This window comes from Cibotium barometz, chromosome 40 (assembly GCF_041138505.1).
Source record: "Cibotium barometz isolate CiBa-2024 chromosome 40, ASM4113850v1, whole genome shotgun sequence".
NCBI classification, from domain to species: Eukaryota; Viridiplantae; Streptophyta; class Polypodiopsida; order Cyatheales; family Cibotiaceae; genus Cibotium; species Cibotium barometz.
The window spans coordinates 32,088,639-32,110,504 of NC_141085.1; the positions used below are offsets into that span (position 1 = coordinate 32,088,639).

At 45.1% G+C, this 21,866-nt stretch overlaps 1 protein-coding gene across 3 annotated transcripts; it reads right to left on the reverse strand.

Annotated features, from left to right (window-relative positions):
• Positions 1–3,254: 3,254 nt before the first annotated feature.
• On the reverse strand, positions 3,255–21,435 carry LOC147615421 (BTB/POZ domain-containing protein At5g48800-like). Of its 3 annotated transcripts, none has more exons than XM_086779532.1 (4): positions 20,443–21,435; positions 20,197–20,266; positions 18,784–19,956; positions 3,255–4,054 (listed from the first exon to the last, which is right to left on the reverse strand). In XM_086779532.1, exons 1-4 carry the CDS (start codon positions 20,523–20,525, stop codon positions 3,527–3,529), a joined length of 1,854 nt encoding a protein of 617 aa, XP_086635658.1. In that variant the 5' UTR covers positions 20,526–21,435; the 3' UTR covers positions 3,255–3,526. The 3 variants fall into 3 exon arrangements, with proteins under 3 accessions (XP_086635658.1, XP_086635659.1, XP_086635661.1); XM_086779533.1 differs by having other exon boundaries at positions 3,378–4,054; positions 20,197–20,242; positions 20,443–21,389; XM_086779535.1 differs by lacking the exon at positions 3,255–4,054 and adding an exon at positions 17,849–18,483.
• Positions 21,436–21,866: the final 431 nt, after the last annotated feature.

Here is a 21,866-nt window from a genome sequence, read left to right on the forward strand (position 1 = left end):
AAAAAAAGACCCATACACATACTAGGGCGCCCATACAAATGGGTGCGTACGGACCAAAGGCCGATCACCTTAGCATATGGTCCGCACTAGGCGCCACGTGGACACCCATGCGACCACTAGCCCGGAAGGTACATGCGTACCCCACCTTTGGCCCGCGTACAAGCACCACCCCTTTCCCCAGACTCATGCAATCACAGACCGGTGTACTTTCACCGTACATTATTCTTTGTAGCCCACGCACTTTTCTCTCTGTACCCATACCAACCCCTATATAGACCCTCAGTACCCTCCCATGGCCGACACCACCCGACACTCTGAGTGAAGGTTGTACCCGACAGCCCTCTACAGCCCATCTCTCCCAGCAAGTCCTTTTCAATCCATCTCCAAGTAGGCTCTGGAGATTTGCTTCCAACAACTAGCCCTTATCTTGTGGAAGGGGTGTTCTACACTACTCTCCCCCCGTGTTACTTAAGGGGAAACTCTCCTTCTTCCCCTCTAGTTCAGCTTCCAGCCTCTAATGGAAGAACCCAATCTACAAACATGCTAAAAAAACAAGCTATTGAGCTTGAAGATGATCTAAACTGGATACACTTCACTTCCCCTCTCTCTCTCTCTCTCTCTCTCTCTCTCTCTCTCTCTCAATATAAGGAGACTTAAGCAAGGATACTTTGGCTCTTAGAGGTGGTTCCCACAAATGAGTTTTATGCTCATAAAGTGAGCAAACGAACTCCAAATGGTAATCCGACTGAAGCATTGAGTTCATGATGACGCGAGCTACGAGAAGGTGGATAGTATGACTCCTCCTCGAAGATACCAAAATGCTGCCACTAGAAGCATGCATAACAACGACCCTAGAGAGAATGCCCCAGACACGGTCCCAGCTCTTCCTTTGGGAGTTCCACATGTGACCAATGGCCAGGTTAGCTTCATAATCGTTTAAAAAGAGGTTTTTTGGTTGATCTTTAATGTTAGCATTAATTAAGTAAGAAAGAGGGTGCTACTTTTCCTTGTTTCTAAATTACCAAATTTCTTGTAAAATTATCACTTTCTCGAGAAGATAATGTGATTTTTGTCATATCCTATGATTTAGTTAAACAACTGTATTGCTATCTTAATTAAGTTAAAGTACATGTACATCTTCTCCCTGCCTTGATGGTAATCTCGTTCTTGTGCTTGTGTAGCCGAGCGACAATGTTAGCGAGGTCCAAAGTCGGCCAAGGTATCCTTTCTACCATTGGGAAATTGAAACTCGTTGATTTGAGCAAGTGTTATGAATGCTTCCTAGTTTTTTGGGCCCAGGCTAGTGTGGTAAATAAGCCCACCCTAACGCGTAGACATCTCTCCAAGAAGTGGGAGGATCAAACGTCGGAGCCTGAGAGGACGACAGGCCAGCTAGAGTCCTCCACAGCTGCCAATAACGAGATGTATGGTCCCATAGTAGCCTAGTCTATGAAGACTGGAAGGCCGAGTTCTAAATTATCGACGAAAATAAATAAGCATTGATCTGGCTATGGATAGATTTAAACCTTGTATCTATTTTTAATTAAGTCTCTTGTTTTCTAGTATTGTTGTATCATTATTAAGTGACTATTTTAACGAACACTGTGTAAGATCTCTAATTAAGGAACTTGTTTATATATGTCGCACAGCGTGGTAGAACTAATTAGAAAACAAAATTGATGCGTGAGTTGAGTGGAAGGTGGGAGGATAGAATGTCCCAAAACGACACCATCCTATAAAGGGATAGAGCCAATAGTCGAATAGCTTTCCAACAAAATTAATTGAAAGTTATACCCTAGGTAAGTAGGTCCCTAAGTAACCCTACTCTAGAGAATTAAGCCAACTATTGTGCCTCGCATAGATAGGAAAAAAAGCGTTGTTTCTAGAAGTCAAGAATAGAAGTTGCCCAAGTTAAGGTTGATCACTCTATGGATGATTCGATTTTAAGAGTCATGCTCCCCTTGCGAGATAGAACTAGGTCTTATCTATTAGTCGTATCCTCGCATCGTTATACAGTCGAGATGTCAACGAGTTAAAATTTTTCTTTTGTTAGACTTAGTAGACTATATTAAGGATTCCCCTTTTTAGGTTGCGAGACCTTACAATTTGAAGTCCAAGATAATGTGCATAACTTGCTTTGATGGCGTCAAATATGCTCCTATCCTATACTAAACTCAATTTTTCCAATTCATAATAATAGTTGATTGTCTAATCCAGTGCCAATAAGCCTAACCCCTTTGGATTAATATAGAATTAGATCTCGTCACTAGGTTGATTAGGTAAATTTTTTGCCTTGCTTGTTTTGGTAAGTAAATTCCAATCTTGAGTGATGCATTTAGATCTAAAAATTTGTTGACACTTAGTTCAATTTTGGATTAAGAGCTATGTAAACCTATGCACACTCCTTTGGTATTAAGGAAAACATCATTAAGGATACAATGGTGTAGCCCATGATGACGACTAGAAGACATTGTGCCAAATTGCAATGCTTGGAGCTCCTCTTTATCAACAATCATCATCCCAATGTCAATGTATGAAATCAAACCATACCATCAGCCCTACACAGTATGAAATCAAAACATACAATCAACCTACAGTTATCTACCTGAAACTAAACTAATCAAGCATGTGGAGGTTCTTCCTAATTGATACATAGCTAAAACTCAGTGCTAACGTGTGATTCTACATGGTCCATGCTACTTTCCGACACTCATAGCTCCGTTTCAAGCTTAGGACTTGCTTTTTGAAGATGAACCATTGATTAAAAAAGTGTTTTATTTTCCCTCGTGCAGCTGCATTGGAACCCAAGATAACTAGTAAAATGAACTCATCATGCATTGTTTGCCTTTCTCTGTTCTATCCATTGTCATGCCAGCAACTTGCTCCTACTTTGTTATTTTGTCCTTGACACACTCACAATGTCCCCCAACAATCTCCATTGTCACAGGCTGAGACTCCTTACTGGAATAAGAGAGGGCATCCATGATGGATTCAGGAATGGCCTCGTGTAACACACGAGCTCCAAGAAATATAATAAGTTAACTGGTTCTGGAAATCCAAGTTTTGGAAATGTGACATCAAAAACTCCCAAGTCAACATCTAGTGGAAAGAATTCTCTGGAGCGATGAGGTGATAGCATCTTGTGTACATTCCATTGAATAATGCTTCCAAGAAACAGCTCAGATTGATCTTCCCTTGACTGCAGACCATGACAGGACGGGCATATTCCAAGCTGGATCAACCTTACAAATATTGTAGATCAATGCTAGAACCACCGAAAACAAGTCCATGACAACTTTCTGAAGTCTCATAAGTTGTGCTTTTGATTTCAGGCAAGAAGTCAGTCTTTCCTTACATACATTCAATCTAAATGGTTCCTGTCTATTATATCCTTAAGGCAATGATCCATGAAAATTAAGACATATGAGCACATGTATACAATAATGAGTGTGTGTGTGGGGAGAAAGAGAGAGAGAGACACGCACACACACAGAGAGAGAGAGACCAAAGTAGCCATGTGATTCTTTCAGGAGACTGAATTCCGTCTTTTTCGGGAAGCCTTAACCTGATGTTCCTGCTGCTTTGAGCCATCTTTTGTGCTGTTCCTCGCAAAAGGATTGATTCGGCTAAAGGTCCTAGAAACGGAGCTGAGAAATTTCTTTGCTGAAGATGTCTTCTCTATGACACACTTATTATTAATGTGGTGTTTCTCAAGATTATTCAGTCTTGTTGTCATACGTGTAACCTCAAGCCTAAGGTCTTCATTCTCCTGTCTAAGGGAAGCATAGTTTTCCCTTGGCGACACAGTGTGACTCATGGAACCACTCCCCATTCTTTTTGATGTGTACAATGGATGCAAAGATTCACCATTAGCAAATGAGCCCGACAAAGCAGTACGCAGCCGTAGCTGTTCAAAGTAAAGCACTTGAACCATAATATGCACTGGAAGTCGCTCGTTTTGGGCTGCATGGGAACAGGCTTCCTGGGAAAGCTTCTGGCAGTCCATCAACTTGCAGATTTTCCGCCTTTCCATGTCAGAGATTGTTGGATGTGCCTGCAGAAGGTCAATATCCAGCTTTAATCTCAGCACCCATGCTAAAAGGTTCACAATTGATATGTTGTCGAATTCCTTCCTAAAACCAAATTAAAAATCTAAAAAGCACTAGCCAAAATAAAATGAGTATCCTCACCCCCCCCCCCTCCCCCAAAAAAAGAAAAGAGGGCAAGCCATATGAATATGTGCAGACGTCCATGCATGCGTGTGCATGTGTTATTGTTGTAGCAGATGCCTATCATATCCCATAAGAGTTGCTGCAACAAAAAATGAAATCAAAATAATCAGATGGATGAGCAGATATTCAAAAAGTACATGGCTGGGTGGTTTTTGCACACTAACTTTCTCAAGGCAACTAGATTTCAAAGGACAGTCCACACTAGCCAATCCTTGGAAAAGGAACAGAGAATAATTAGCCGTTGTTTTGGTGCTGCAGCCTCTTCAGAGAGTTCAATAGAAGTACATCTGCATAAAATAGGATGAAGACCACCATCTCTACCCTGGTGTAGAGTCTGAGCATATGTAGAGGCTAGAGTGGAGAGATTTAACCCTCCAAAGCACTCACAAAATTAGATGAGTTCATGTATGAAAAGGCCAGAGTGAAGAGAGAGTTGACCACCCTGTTTAACTCTCTTGATGGCAGGGAGAGAAACCTGTGTCACTTTACCGATGTCCTGTCTTCCCTTGAAAATGTGGATCAAGGGTAAGCACCCCTCCAAGGAGCTGGATCTTTTGTGGATGTTTCACACCACAGTTAGGTATTGGCAGTGAATGTCCTGCATGTACTCAGCTGTGCAGCAGCTTTACCACTTCTTGCTAGTATTTGCAAAAAGTTGATGTATTGGAGTACTGCCCACCTTTCCCTGGCTTGTCGGCTGTTACTTTGCACAATGCGGTAGACCACAGCTGCTGGTCCTCCTCCCACAAACCCCGCGCTTCATCTACACTAGCTTTAATCAGGGAAAGATTGCAGCAGAAATATCAAAGCTTCATGGATAGCAAGATGCACACCCAAAATAGCCCTTCGCTAATTTTTGTCCCACACAAAGATCTGCCAAAAGTCTCCTAAGCCATTCACACTCAACTGTAGCTGTGAATGTTGCCCTATACTCAACTTCACAACTTGAAATGGCAGCTGTTGGCTCAACCAAGAAATGCACGAATTGCCCAAAAGAGAGCAATTCCCACTAGTAGACACCCTGGTGTCATCCCAATTGAATCACTAAAAGTATACTAAATATTACCCCCCCTTGGCATAAAGCAATCCAAGAGACCTTCCTCAGCTGTGCATAAATCTACTCGACTGTGAGACCCCATACTGAATGTTTGGTCTCGTATTGCATAGATAAATCAAGCACCCAATAGCCTGGCTGTAGATCATGACATCAAATGGCTCACCTCAATCCTCGAGGGCTAAGCCTAGCACCTGTCTCAACAAGCATTGCACATGCTTGCAATCTGTTAGCAATCATCTCCTGTCTGTACATATTGCTCGGTGAGGGCCTTTGTTGTGGGTGTGCCCGCTATTGGAAATAATCCAAACATAAACCCAATATTAAAGCCTAAGGTTCAAAGGTTATTGTCCATATAACTTCAGCATTGTAAAAGGCACAAGAATCCACTCAAAGGGGTGAGAAGTAGGCACCCTCCTCTGTAGAGAATCAAGGAGAAATATGAGGGCAGTGCCCACCTACATTCTCTCCACCTCTCCTACAATCACTCCACCTCTCCACATTCCTCTCCACCTATCATGTGCATGTTTGCCCATGGACATATCCTGACGCTAGTCCAAAACGGGCAGCCAAAAAAAGATGATAAGAACCAGAAGTTGGAGCATAAAGTGCTGTTTTGGCTAGTGTGGACTAGGAGAAGGGGACAGGGATGACCTGTCGGCTGCAAGAAGGACTACATCTACAGCCATAGGCTGCCTTTTCATAAAAGGTGAAACACCCAAAATACTCCTAGTACTTGACCCACTCCCTAGTGCAGTGAATGACCAACATAATGAGCATCTATGCCTTTATATAGGCTCTTAATGTAACACGCGGAAGCTCTGGGGGTCTTCTTTCAGCCCTAAACACCTCTAAGAACATGTTGATGCAAAAACGCAAACAGAAGGGAGTGTAGAGAGAGAGAGAGATATGCTGGAAATTCAGTATATTCATATAGTACAAAAAGGTACTCAGTCTACAGCCCTAGGCTGCCTTGCAAAAAAGGTGTAACACACCAAAATCTATCCTACTCTAAGGACCCACCTCATAGGGAGTTGAATGATTACAACAATGAGCAAACTGCCTTTATATAGGCCTCTTGGACCAACAGAGTGCTGGCCGACTGATGGTCAGCCAGCCGACTGGTCATAAAATCCATAAATGCAGATGCGCCTGCAGCCGCCTCAACCGACAGCTCCTGTGTTCTTATGTGGTTCAGCCGCCAGCTCTTCATGAAGCCGACAGTGCATCCTAGTCCTTCTCCAAGTCCACAACTTGCCAAATCTGCACAACATGCTCCTAAATTCTTATCTTGCACATGACATCCCCCTCTACTAAACTTGATGACGGGATTCCAACCTGTTCTTGGATGATTGTCATCATCCCATGCTTTTCCCGAAGTCCCTCTGTCATCCATCCATCCCTCGCAACCCTTTTCTTTGAAAACCCGGCCTAGTCTCCAAAACCACTCTGACTCTAAATAAAATCTATGCATATGTTCCATCCAGTCCCCAATCCATACCTACCCTGGCTCTGAACACTATCTTGGTCTTCATTCTTGAGAAATGACTCTAGCACTCTCACATCACCCCTTGGAGGATAATCCTCCCTCGGGACCGTTGCCCAAGAACCTATCTGGCTCACAAGACTGCCATCCCCTCTGAGTTTGTGGAACACCACCAACAAACCTCCTAGGAGCTCTTCCTGTTCCTGTGTTCTTTGCCTTGGGCTTTGTATCCGTGTACTTTCATGTACCTTGGACCTGTACACCATATATGGGACTGAATCAGTGTTTAGCTTTGCTGAGCCTGATGCTCTGATACCGATGTAACACGCGGAAGCTCTTGGGGTCTTCTTTCAGCCCTAAACACCTCTGAGAAAATGCTGATGCGAAAACGCAGACAGAAGGGAGAGGAGAGAGAGAGAGATATGCTGGAAATTCAGTATATTCATATAGTACAAAAAGGTAGTCTACAGCCCTAGGCTGCCTTGCAAAAAAGGTGTAACACACCAAAATCTGTCCTACTCTAAGGACCCACCTCATAGGGAGTTGAATGATTACAACAATGAGCAAACTGCCTTTATATAGGCCTCTTGGACCAACAAAGTGCTGGCCGACTCATGGTCGGCCAGCCGACTGGTCATAAAATCCATAAATGCAGATGCACCTACAACCGCCTCCCGACAGCTCCTGTGTTCTTATCTGGTTCAGCCGACAGCTCTTCATGTAACCAACAATGCATCTTAGTCCTTCTCCAAGTCCACACTTGCCAAATCTGCACAACATGCTCCTAAATTCTTATCTTGCACATGACATCCCCCTCTGCTAAACTTGATGACGGGATTCCAACATGTTCTTGGATGACTGTCATCATCCCATGCTTTTCCCAAAGTCCCTCTGTCATCCATCCATCCCTGGCAACCCTTTTCTCTGAAAACCCGTCCCGGTCTCCAAAACCACTGTGACTCTGAATAATATCTATGCATCTGTTCCATCCAGTCCACAATCCATTCCTGCCCTGGCTCTGAACACTATCTTGGTCTTCATTCCTGAGAAATGAGTCTGGCACTCTCACATCACCCCTTGGAGGATAATCCTCCCTTGGGACCGTTGCCCGAGAACCTATCTGGCTCACAGGACTACCATCCCCTCTGGCTTGTGGAACACCACCAACAAACCTCCTAGGAGCTCTTCCCGTTCTTGTGTTCCTTGCCTTGGGCTTCGTATCCGTGTACTTTCATGTACCTTGGACCTGTACACCATCATATGGCACTGAATCAGTGTTTAGCTTTGCTGAGCCTGATGCTCTAATACCGATGTAACACGCGAAAGCTCTGGGGGTCTTCTTTCAGCCCTAAAAACCTCTGAGAACATGCTGATGCAAAAGCGCAGACAGAAAGGAGAGTAGAGAGAGAGAAATAGAGATATGCTCGAAATTCAGTATACTCATATGGTACAAAAAGGTATTCAGTCTACAGCCCTAGGCTGGCTTGCAAAAAAGGTGTAACACACCAAAATCTGTCCTGCTCTAAGGCCCACCTCATAGGGAGTTGAAAGATTACAACAATGAGCAAACTACCTTTATATAGGCCTCTTGGACCAACAGAGTGCTGGCCGCCTGATGGTCGGCCAGCCGACTAGTCATAAAATCCATAAATGCAGATGCACTACAGCCGCCTCAGCCGACACCTCGTATGTTCTTATCTGGTTCAGCCGACAGCTCTTCATGCAGCCGACAGTGCATCCTAGTCCTTCTCCAAGTCCACAACTTGCCAAATGTGCACAACATGCTCCTAAATTCTTATCTTGCACATGACATCCCCCTCTGCGAAACTTGATGACGGGATTCCAACCTGTTCTTGGCTGACCGTCATCATCCCATGCTTTTCCCGAAGTCCGTCTGTCATCCATCCATCCCTGGCAACCCTTTTCTTTGAAAACCCGTCGCGGTCTCCAAAACCACTCTGACTCTGAATAATATCTATGCATCTGTTCCATCCAGTCCCCAATCCATTCCTACCCTGGCTCTGAACACTATCTTGGTCTTCATTCCTAAGAAATGAGTCTAGCACTCTCACATCACCCCTTGGAGGATAATCCTCCCTTGGGACCGTTGCCCGAGAACCTATCTGGCTCACAGGACTGCCATCCCCTCTGGCTTTGTGGAACACCACCAACAAACCTCCTAGGAGCTCTTCCCGTTCCTGTGTTCCTTGCCTTGGGCTTTGTATCCGTGTACTTTCATGTACCTTGGAGCTATACACCATCATATGGGACTGAATCAGTGTTTAGCTTTGCTGAGCCTGATGCTCTGATACCGATGTAACACGCGGAAGCTCTGGGGGTCTTCTTTCAGCCCTAAAAACCTCTGAGAACATACTAATGCAAAAAAGCAGACAGAAGGGAGAGTAGAGAGAGAGAGAGATATATATGCTAGAAATTCAGTATATTCATATGGTACAAAAAGGTACTCAGTCTACAGCCCTAGGCTGCCTTGCAAAAAAGGTGTAACACACCAAAATCTGTCCTACTCTAAGGACCCACCGCATAGGGAGTTGAAAGATTACAATCAATGAGCAAACTGCCTTTATATAGGCCTCTTGGACCAACAGAGTAGTGGCCGACTGATGGTCGGCCAGCCGACTGGTCATAAAATCCATAAATGCAGATGCGCTGCAGCCGCCTAGCCGACAGCTCCTGTGTTCTTATCTGGTTCAGCGGACAATGCATCCTAGTCCTTCTCCAAGTCCACAACTTGCCAAATCTGCACAACATGCTCCTAAATTCTTATCTTGCACATGACATCCCCCTCTGCTAAACTTGATGACGGGATTCCAACCTGTTCTTGGATGACGGTCATCATCCCATGCTTTTTCCGAAGTCCCTCTGTCATCCATCCATCCCTGGCAACGCTTTTCTCTCAAAACCCGTCCTGGTCTCCAAAACCACTTTGACTCTTAATAATATCTATGCATCTGTTCCATCCAGTCCCCAATCCATTCCTGCCCTGGCTCTGAACACTATCTTGCTCTTCATTCCTGAGAAATGAGTCTAGCACTCTCACATCACCCCTTGGAGGATAATCCTCCCTTGGGACCGTTGCCCGAGAACCTATCTAGCTCACAGGACTGCCATCCCCTCTGGCTTTGTGGAACACCACCAACAAACCTCCTAGAAGCTCTTCCCGTTCCTGTGTTCCTTGCCTTGGGCTTCGTATCCGTGTACTTTCATGTACCTTGGACTTGTACACCATCATATGGGACTGAATCAGTGTTTAGCTTTGCTGAGCCTGATGCTCTGATACCGATGTAACACGCGGAAGCTCTGGGGGTCTTCTTTCAGTCCTAAACACCTCTGAGAACATGCTGATGCAAAAACGCAGACAGAAGGGAGTGTAGAGAGAGAGAGATATATGCTGGAAATTCAGTATATTCATATAGTACAAAAAGGTACTCAGTCTACAACCCTAGGCTGCTTTGCAAAAAAGATGTAACACACCAAAATCTGTCCTACTCTAAGGACCCACCTCATAGGGAGTTGAATGATTACAACAATGAGCAAACTGCCTTTATATAGGCCTCTTGGACCAACAGAGTGCTGGCCGACTGATGGTCGGCCAGCCGACTGGTCATAAAATCCATAAATGCAGATGCGCCTCTGCAGCCGCCTCAGCCAACAGCTCCTGTGTTCTTATGTGGTTCAGCCGACAGCTCTTCATGCAGCCGACAGCGCATCCTAGTCCTTCTCCAAGTCCACACTTGCCAAATCTGCATAACATGCTCCTAAATTCTGGTTCTATTCATCTTTTCCTTGGCTGCCCCTTCTGGACTAGCTCCAGAGAATGTACATGGCATATCTTGCACATGACATCCCCCTCTGCTAAACTTGATGACAGGATTCCAACCTGTTCTTGGATGACTATCATCATCCCATGCTTTTCCCGAAGTCCCTCTGTCATCCATCCATCCTTGGCAACCCTTTTCTTTGAAAACCCGGCCCGGTCTCCAAAACCACTCTGACTCTGAATAATATCCATGCATCTGTTCCATCCAGTCCCCAATTGTGACATGTGAGGTCTTCGACCGTAGTAATCACAACCTTAGTCTAACTAAACTGCACTTAATGATATTTAAGAGATAGACAAATATGTGTCAATGCAATGCAATGCAGCTATATTAGATGAATGGGTTACAATGAGATCTGAATAGATCTATGATGCTGAATATGCTGCCTATATGCTGAATATACTGATATGCTGAATGTACTGATATGCTGAATGAACTGCTGTCCCACGGCTCTGATACCATGTCAGAATACGCAGCGGAGATGATGACCAGATCTGGGAACACAAGAGCAAAACGCATGCAGTATAAAAACAGCACAAGAGAGAGAGAGATGTAGGCGTGTAACTCTGCTCTGATATACACAAGAAGATCCCGGTATGATACACAAATGGTATGGGGGCTGGAGGCCTATTTATATGCCCCCATATGAGCAGTCGGCCTGTTGAAAAAGGCACTCCATGACTGCATCAGCAATAAATGAGGCCCACGACTGCATACATCCACTCGACCAGCAGTACAGAGGTCCACAAATGCTGTTGGGTAGTCGGCCAGTCACATGTCTGCTGATGGGTCAGTCGGCCAGCCACTCAGTGCTCCTGCCAACCTCTGGCATCTCTCCACACCACTGGAAAATGGGAAAAAATACGGGGAGTGAGGAAAAATGATAAAACACCTCATAAGGGCGGGCACACCCACAACAAAGACCCTGGTGTATGAAACTAGACAAGAGATGACTTCTAACATCAAGTTCCACCTGCATGGCTTTCCTCCAAGTATCCTGTGAAAGGGCTTCCTTTACGGAAGTGGGCTCTTTGTCCCACATGATACGAGATATCAAAGCATAATTCACCTAAAGAAGCTCCGCTGTGTTACTTTTATCTCGGACTCTATGTGATCTTCGAGAGCCGTCCTCTGTGGTCCACTCGGAGGGTAGCTCCATGACACCTGACTCCCGAAGAGTGTCTAACAACCACCTAGGTACTCGAACAGATCGTGGAGCCTCCTGTGGTCGCGGGGGCTCTACTCCAGCTGCGGGCTCAACCTCCTGTGAAGACTGAGGTTGATCAACTGGAATGATGGTCTGGGAATCATCATCAGACTCGTCTGGATCTCCAAGAAGTGGCAGCTCCTCGACAGTGGAGACTGGAACATGCTCGTCAAAGACCACATCCCGGCTGACAACAATCTCATTCCTGTCTGGATCATACAACATGTATCCCTTGGAAAGAGAGTTATACCCCACAAATATAAGCTCGCGGGACTTGGAGTCAAGCTTCCCCCTCTGCTTCTTCGGAATATGTACATACGCGTCACTCCCAGAGACACGGAAGTGCGAGATATCAGGTTTCCTACCAAAGTATGACTCAAACGGAGTCATATGGGGTACTAAAGTCATCAGAGATCGGTTGAGGGTATGGACAGCCGTTGCCACAGCCTCTCCCCAAAGTGGACGAGGAGGATCACGATGCTCCAGCATGGTCCTCGCCATCTCCACCACCGTCCTGTTCTTGCGTTCAACAACTCCATTCTCCGAAGGCGATCCAGTATTGGCCAATTCCCTTTTGATGCCATGATCTGCACAAAATCTAAGAAATACAGTCGAGGAGAATTCACCTCCTTTATCAGCCATGAGAGTCTTGACCTGAAATCCAGACTCTTTCTCCACCATCACGTGCCAATCCTTGAACCGAGCAAAAGCCTGGTCCTTCTGGGAAAGAAAGTAGACCCACGTGAATCTGGTACAATCATCAACAAGCAGCATAAAGTAGAGAGATCCTCCCAAAGATGGTGTCTGCTGAGGTCCACACAAGTCAGTGTGAATCAACTCCAATGGTTTCGAAGCCCGCCTGGAAGCCTGCTTCGGAAAGGATTCCTTGTGCTGCTTACCACGTATGCAAGAACTGCAGCGCCCTTGCCTACTACCAACATCTGGCAAGCCAACCACCATCTGGTCTCGGAAAGCTCGCCTCAATGCATCCACATTTAAGGGGCCAAAACGAAAGTGCCACAAATCTCCGACCTGAGAACCTGTCAACGAGGTGAGTGCAGAGAGCTTGTAGATACCATTCTCCACACCGCCTTCCCAAACAACCTGGCCAGTCTTACGGTCCCTTAGAGCAACTCAATGCTCCTCAAATTCCACGCGAAAGCCAGTCTTGCATACTTCATGCACTGACAGAAGATGAAAACCCAGAGCAGGGACATAAAGAACACGGGAAGCATGCTTGCCCCCCTTGCCGTCTGGAATAATCTCCATCCGGCCCTCACTATGTATCGGAATAGTGGAGTTATCGCCAATAAAGATGCGACTTGACTGCCGTTTCAGATCCAGAAAGAAGTCACGGGATGGAGTCATGTGCCTGGAAGCACCACTGCCAAGAATCCATTCCCGGGTATCCTTCGCGGTGAAGCCAACTCCCTCCTCGCTCGAGATGATGAAGCATCGGAGTCCACCATCTCTAAGTGCACAAATGTCGGAGTCTTTGCAGCTGAGGCTGAGGAATCAGCACTCTTCCCTGTCCGCTTAGGACACTTCCTCCAGTAGTGGCCTTTCTCGCCACAATCATTACAAGATCTTTCGGCCTTCAGCTTCTCTCGTTCTGAATCAGGCTTCTTCTCAGAAGACTTCTCCGGTGAAGCCTTCCCTTTGCCCTTGTTGTTCTGGCCTTTCGACCGTTGGCCAGTTAAGGCCTCCGAACCTCCGCGCGAGGAGGGTTCGTGAAACGTTCCTCCTGGTCCAAGACCATTGGCACAAGCTCCTCCCATGTAATGGTGCTGAGCCTGCCACTCGTAATCAACGAGGAATAGAAAGCAGAATACTGAGCAGGCAAGTGGGACAGCAAAGTGATGGCCATGTCTTCAGATGATATCTCTTTCCCAGCTTGTAGGACTTCCTGCTGAAGGGCCTGCAGCTTGTTAATGTGTTCCCGCATCGTCAAAGACTTTGCAGGGTTCATAACCCGCATCTGCACTTCCAAGGAGATCCGTTCCATGGGTGATACCCTGTTATACAAAGAAGCCAAGTGCTCCCATATGCCTCTCGCCAGCGTCATGTGCTTTACATGATTGATCACTTGTGGTGTGCAGTTGAGGAAAATAAACGACCGGACCCTGGCGTTGACACAATCCCACATGTGTGCCTGTGCCTCTCGGTCCTTCCTCGTCGACAGTAACTCCCCTTCCTCTGCTTCCGGCCGTGGAACCCCGATGATGATAAAATCAGCAAGGTCATATGACTCCAGCACCGACTCCATCATGACCTTCCAGATGCCGTAATTGGACCCGTCCAACTGACGATCCACTGGGAACGTGGGGAGAGTCGGGATCTTCACGTGCTTCTCAGCCATCTCTAGTAAATCTGCCATCGCGGGGAGTAACCTATAAGGGTGGGTGGGTGGGAAAAAAAAATATGTAAAACCTGCAAGTGACTGTCCAGCCCCTTTGGCCCGCCTTTCTCTTGCACCTTCTCTTCCCGTACAGTCCAAAACAGTCCACCAATCAGCAGCCTAACGCTCCCCCTCTTGCTCAGAAAAACTCCCAAGATCTATCACAAGCCTAGGGCTCTGATACCATGTCAGAATATGCAGCGGAAATGATAACCAAACTTGGGTAGACAAGAGCAAGTAGAATGCAGAAAATAGACAGCACAAGAAACACAGAGAGATAGGTGTGTAAACTCTTCTCTATACACAAGATCCCGCAGAAAACTGAATGAGGAAGTGGTGGGGGCATGGGGCCTATTTATATGCCCCTATGAGAGCAGTCGGCCAGCACTGAAGGGGCTCCACGACTGTATGAGCAGTCGGCCAGCAACAAAAAGCTCCACGACTGTATACATCCAGTCGACCAGCAATCCAGAAGCCCACGAATGATGTGTGGACAGTCGGCCAGCCGACAGGACTGCAGATGGGACAGTCGGCCAGCCCTGAAGTGCTCCTGCCAACCTCTGGCATCCCTCCCCACCACTGAAAAAATGGGAAAAAATAGGAAAAAATACGGGGAGTGAGGAAAAATGATAAAACACCTTATACAGGGCGGGCACACCCACAACAAAGGCCCTGGTGTATAAATATAGACAGGAGATGACTTCTAACAGACTGACTGCTAAGATGACTACTATGCAAGCCATGTGCAACCCTATATGCTGTGCAAGAATGTAGGTGGATGGGTTACTAATGCATACCTAAGGGAAAATCCCTAAGGGTGGCCTGCAAGATTTTGAGAACTGGATTTAACTGTGCGGAAGCGATTAACATGATGTCTGACTATGACTGATGGAATGAACATGATCTAAGGCTGGTTACCCTGTAACGCTTTGATACCAATGTAACATGTGAGGTCTTTGACCGTCGTAAACACAACCTTAGTCTAACTAAACTGCACTTAATGATGTTTAAGAGAGACAAATATGTGTCAATGCAATGCAATGCAGCTATATTAGATGAATGGGTTACAATGAGATCTGAATAGATCTATGATGCTGAATATGCTGCCTATATGCTGAATATACTGATATGCTGAATGTACTGATATGCTGAATGAACTGCTGTCCCATTGTCTTTCCCTTGTCTCCTGGGAAGGAAACGCTGAAGGGATGGCTTTGGGACTGATGCAATGCTGATGTGATGCTGAAAACGCAGATGTTCTCCTGTTACCTGGGAAGGAAACGCTGAGGAGATAGATGCGATTGGCTGAATCTGCTGTTTACTGATGTAGATGCTGAACTGAATGCTTTGCTGGACTGAATGCGTTGAGGGCTGAAACGCTGCAGTCAGATGTTATGATGGACTGAAATGCTGAGGTCTCTATTTATATGGGGAACAGGTGTTGGTCGGCCAGCTTGGCTGCAGTCGGCCAGATGCACATGCCCACGACTGTCATATAATGCCATAAAAGGCTGGTCGGCTGACTTAAATGCTGTCGGCTGGTTTATACATGCTGTCGGCTGCCTCCACAAGCCCCCAAATGCTTGTCTAGATGGCTAATGTGATGCTACAATGCTGAATCCAACCCATACCATGTGGTACATGCTGAAAACATTCATTTAAATGCCCATAAAATGCCTGATAAATCCTAATGATGTTTATGATGCTAAAATGATGCCATGTCACTGTACACCTGAATGGTGTGCACGTGACACCAATCCGTTCCTGTCCTGGCTTTGAACACTGTCTTGGTCTTCATTCATGAGAAATGAGTCCACACTAGCCAAAACAGCACTTTATGCTCCAACTTCTGGTTCTTATCATCTTTTTCTCGCTGCCCCTTCTAGACTAGCGTCAGGATATGTCCATGGGCAAACATGCACATGACACCACCTCTCCTAAAATCAAGCCACCTCTCCTATATTCAAGGATGTACTCTTGGCCTATAAAAAGGCACCTTTGGGAATGAGAGATCAGTTCAAGTGTTTTGATTCATACCCACTTCATGCTTGTGTAATTAGTTTAATCATATCTTAATCATATTGTTAATCATCCTCTAGTGATGGCATACATATGCTTTGATCCACCATAGTTACATGATTCTTCCAATTTTCTTTCACCCGCCCAGGAGCTCTTATCGTTTTTCCCCATTTTTTCCATACTTCTACCTATTTTTCTGGTCGTGGGGGGCTGTATTTTCCTGGTGTCAGTACAATGTGTATATTCATACCCTAAACCTTTGTTAATCTGCTGTCCCATCAAGAATTAGTCTTTGGTTAGCCATGTCCACAATTGTGCATGTGACATCCCCTCCCACTAAACTTGATGACAGGATTTCATTCTTTGACCTTGGAATCTGGGTGACTCTCATCATCCCTTTGTCTCCTTTTGGACTCCCAAACTTGTCATCCTTCCTTCCTAGCAACCTTTTCCTTGAAAACCTTGCCAAACGAGCTCCAAAATTGTGATCCGACTGAAGCGTTGGATTCATGGCATCGCGCTCTACAAGAAGGCGGGCAGAATGGCTCCTTCACAAAAGTGCCAAAATATCGCCCCGAGAGCCCCGCACATCGAGTCTCAAGAAGTTGCTCCAGATACCGCCCCATCAGTCCCACAAAGAAATAATGACCAAGTTAGCTTGGTCATCGTTTAAAAGAAGATTTTTATTTATTATCAATCTTTAATGTTAACTTTAAAGACATTAAGAAAGAGAGGCTATTCTTCTTTATACCAAAATTCGCGGGTGAAATTATTGTTTTCTCAAAGTGATGAAATCTGTCATGTTGTTCTAGAATTATGTTTGTAAAATGTTATCTTGATTGAGTTAAGAAATACGGGCATATTCTTCTCCCAGCTCAACGCTAACCCCGTTTCCGTGCTTGTGTAGCCGGGCAGCGATGTTAGCAAGGCCCAGAGTCGACCCAAGGTATCCCTCATCTGATACCAATGTCACATGCGCAGAAGCTCTAAGATGTCTTCTTTCAGCCCTAAGTAACTGAATAGGAACCTTCATGCAAATCACCAACAAAGGCAAATAGAGAGAGAGAGAGAGAGAGAGAGAGAGAGAGCTGTATTTTCAATATATTGTATAGTACACAAAATTATCCATAGGATTGTACAAATCTGTGCGGCCTTTGGCCTTCCAAAAGTGGTGATTCGGTGAACTAAGACCTAAAAGCCCTAACTCTTGAGTCTTGACCTGCCCCAAAAGGGGGCAGATCAATAAGACAATGCTTTGGCCTAGCCTTATCTAGGCCCCAAAACGGCCCATCAAATGGCCGACCTATTGTCAGCCAGATTTTAGGACAAATGCAAATATAAATACTCTGGCTGACATACCTGTATGCTCACACAATGCTGGCCGACCTGGTCCTTATAAGAAAATTTGATTATAGAAGATTAACTTTAATCACACATTGACCAGCAAGACACAATAGAGAAGTTGTTTTGTCCTCGTAGGACCAAGCACCAAAATTTCATCACATGGAAAAAACATATACACAAACACATGCACAGCACACACAAACTCTGGCTTATACTTTTATAATCTTCCTACATAGAAGATGTCATATAGCCTAAAAGAGTCTCAGTTGTTTGTATCAAATTGTTTTTTTCTATTTGTCACAACACTATCCTACTGTTACACTAACCCAGTTGGGACCCCCTCCAATGTTTGACCTACTCACTGTATTTGCCTTTATTTGGTATCTAAGGCACACATCCTCAAGAAACTAAATATTGTGGCAATGTAGCCTATACAAAGAAGGCCTCGCTACATTTTGAGTACCTGCTTTAATTTAGCTACCTTGCCATGTGAAAAATATTTAAGTTGTCAAGCCTTGGATTTCACCATGAGCGTTTTGATATCGACCCTTGTATAGGAAGAGCATGGATGCAGCGACACCTGCTCCCGACCGTGTGGCAGTGGCGTAGGGTGTCCATTCCTACTGGCAGGACCCACGGACATGGATGGGATGATGCCAGCAGGAATGGGAATCTTGGCACCCATTCCGCAAGAGTCAGCATCAATACCCTCACCAACTAGTAGGATGTTGGCAGGAATGGGCAGACCTCCACATCTGCTGACATTATGTATGCCAGGAGGCTGTTCTGTTCGACACCTCAGAAAATGTGGAATGTAGGCTTCTTTCTGTTCTGTTCGACATGTCAGCAGGTGTGGAATGTACAGTGGATTTCCTGTCAGATTTGACTTGCAACTGTGGGAATGCTGCAAAGACCCATGACCATGATGGTATGAGAACCTCATCATGTTCCCAACACATTTGAGATACACAATTTTTGGTAGGAAACCCTTTGTGTGCTTATATACATTTAAGACGTTGTGCTCGAAGGGGATCCCTGAGGAGAACATAGGGTCACCTGTTAATGCATACATTTGAAAAGATAAAGAAAGACTTGCAATATAAGTCTTACATTAAGGCATACCAGCATGATGAGAAAATCTGAAAAAACTTGCCATTTTCACACCCCAATTGAAACACTTCCCTATGCCAACCAGAGCTCGTACCTTAAGGTATATGTCAATAGCCCTATAGATACCATCATCGACCACACGAGCATGGTTTGGCAGCAGTTCACTGAGACTGATAAACTTAGAAGCTTTCAAATTTGCATCAGCTGCAACCTCCGCCAGATAAGTATCGATCAGTTTTGCTACTTTCATGATTGCCACTTGTGAAGAAGGAGAACTAAATCCATCTGATTCATATACTGAATGGTGAGAATTTGACAAGTCATCGTTATCATCTTGCTGTACAAAGTTAACCAGCAGTCGGTGTACAAAATCAACATCAAAGAGGGTATCCCCTCTATGGGATAACGAGGGGATAAGGAGTTCCTCTAATGTTGCATGCTCGAGCTGAGCACCAATCCTCTTCTCTAGATCGATCCGGCATGCTACAGTTGTATCAAGTAGAAGTGCTGTTCTCAATAAGCTAAACAAGAATGCTGTGGGGATAACCCCTTTCTCGGCAGGTAACAGATTGACAATTGTTTCCAAAATTATCCGCTGCCCGTGCTCGAGTATTGAAATCCTGTCCTGTTGCTCCTCCTGTTCACACTGCTCACCCATAATAGTATTCAGTGGTTTTAAAGACTGGTGGGCATACTGCATTAGAGCACCTGCAATACTTGCTGTCCGCAAACCTTTAGACTTCATATCCAGTAATGCCAGCTGAAAAAAGTCAACAGGGAGAGGCAATAACTCATCTGCCCACCACTCAACTACTGCATTCTGTGCAAGTTTTTCCTTTAACTTGCCCGGCGGACCTGAGCTGCTGTGTTCAGTGCAATTATTGCAGATGTTGGAAGTTATTGCATCAATGCACCTGCTCGTTATCTTTACATCTTCTGCTACTGACAGAAATCTCTGACAAGAGCAGAAGACTTGGACTGACTCCTTCAAACTCTCGAAAACTGCTTCTTTTAAAAACTTCTCTGTGCAGGCTACTAGATTTTCCACCCCATACTCTTCTGTCATCTCAAGATACTCTGCTACGCAGCGCAAGAGCACCACATTTGTAGCATTAATTTCAAACTTGATACCATAGCAAAATTTTGCAGCTAATTCAAAGGCATCTGCACCACCAGGTAAATTGGGCAATGCCAGTCGGAAAGGGTCTGGTCCCCCATAACTATTTACTAGCTTCTTGATCCGCCCACTTCTTGAAGAAAGTGAAAACTGAAGAAAACACAGTAAAACATGCATCTTACCAGATAAGAGAGTTGAAAACATGCCTCTTTCATTTAGCTAACTCCTGAAAAACAATTAAGCCCTTTACACAACAGCCCTTGAAACCCCAATGGAGGGGCTGTGGCAATTTCTAGAGACCAACTGGACATATGTGTAAGGAGGCTAATAATCATAAAAAAGAGTTGGGTTTCCAAGCTTTACATATTTCAGAAGGGGGTTTCTTTATACCTTGTGGAGGGCAAACCCGATGCCATCAACTTCAACGACAATATCACTGTGTACATCAGGTAAAGGAGGCCTGTAAATGTCATTGAATAGATCTTTTAGATGTTATAAGAAAGTCACAGATGCAAAAGGGTAAGTATTGGTGATTATTAAGTCTTAGTGCAGAAATATTGACATGGATTATCAGTTAGAAGATCACTTATGAATAGTATCAGGCCGGCTGTTCGGTTTTCACTAGATAAAAATTACCTTGTTTTGTTCTGATTTGTGAAGATGCTTTGACTTGGAAATCTTCTTGTGACAGAATCGCTTCTTCTGGTTGTAGTTCTCATGCCTAATTCCGGTTGACAATGCTTGCAGAGAAATCTTTAGCAATGAGACATTGTGCTAACGTGGGATATATGTTCATGAAGATGTTTTATAGTGCTGTGATTGTTTCTGGGGAGATGGACCTTCTGTGTGTGGCAAGGCTATTGCAGGAAGAGGAAGGGAAAGACGCACACACACACACACACACACACACAGAGAGAGAGGGAGAGAGCGAGCCAATTTCTCCTCAATTCTAAAGAAATCAGAAAACCTTAGCTTAAGAATCATCAAAGTAATGTCTACTTCGTCGATGGAATCGGAATGCTTTGAGAAGAGGTTTTAATGGCAGATGTATCAGAAACGCTCATCAAAATTGTTGCCATAGCCAAAAAAAGGAAGGAAGAAAGCCTCGCCTGTATGCGATCGGAGTGCAAATTTGTGCGCTGCTCGGTTTAGAGCTGCGACTTCATAGTTAAGGAGAAAAAGTGTTGGATGTAACTGCGAGCATGATCTCCCCGTCCAAACTTCAAAATTTGAACGAAAAAAGGAGACCTTGGAATCCGAGAAAGCAGCAACAGTAGTACTGGTAAGACAGAGCATTTCCGAAGGAATCAGGCATGTCTGATTCCAGCAGTATCTTCATAGCCATCGCCATAGCTTTCCCTTTCTGCGCGATGCTCCGTGTGTGTGCGCGCGTGTGTGAGTGTGTGTCTCAGGAAGAGATGATGGTGTTTCTTCTCTTGGAATGTCTCAAGTGTTGACTGTGTTGGGACGAGGAAGCCATCGCCATCGCCGGCAAGCGAGGATTCCACTGTACACTCCTCACAACAAACGCACAGATAGTCCTTGCGAGAGAGGAGTTTCTCGAGAATTGGGAGCGGCAATGGAGGGGCCAATTTTTTTAATAGAGCTTGTGTAACCTACGAGTACTTGGCCGGGCAATTTTGCAAAATGGCATTTAAACCCACATTTCCTTTCTTAGAGCACGTTCACACGGTTCTGGTCGAGGCACCTCTACACACCACAGGAGCATGAAACTTCCACCCCCACTTGAAGCACACCCTCAACGCTAGAGGAGCATGAAACTTCCAACTTCCACCCCCACTCGGAGCACACGCCAATCAATCGCTGAAAATTGGAACCCATTGATATTTAAAAGTTCCCACTGAGCTAACAATGCTAAAACAAGCTCCTTGCAAGAAACAGACACCAGTTTTGCAATAATCGAGAGAGGACATTGTGGCTATTCTAGGCCCTTAAATTTTGGGAGGCTCCCTATCACTCCATGGAGGGTTCTCCCAGAGGATGCCTAAACACAAACTTAACGCTTTGCATCAACAACAAGAGGATCTACAGGTTCTTCA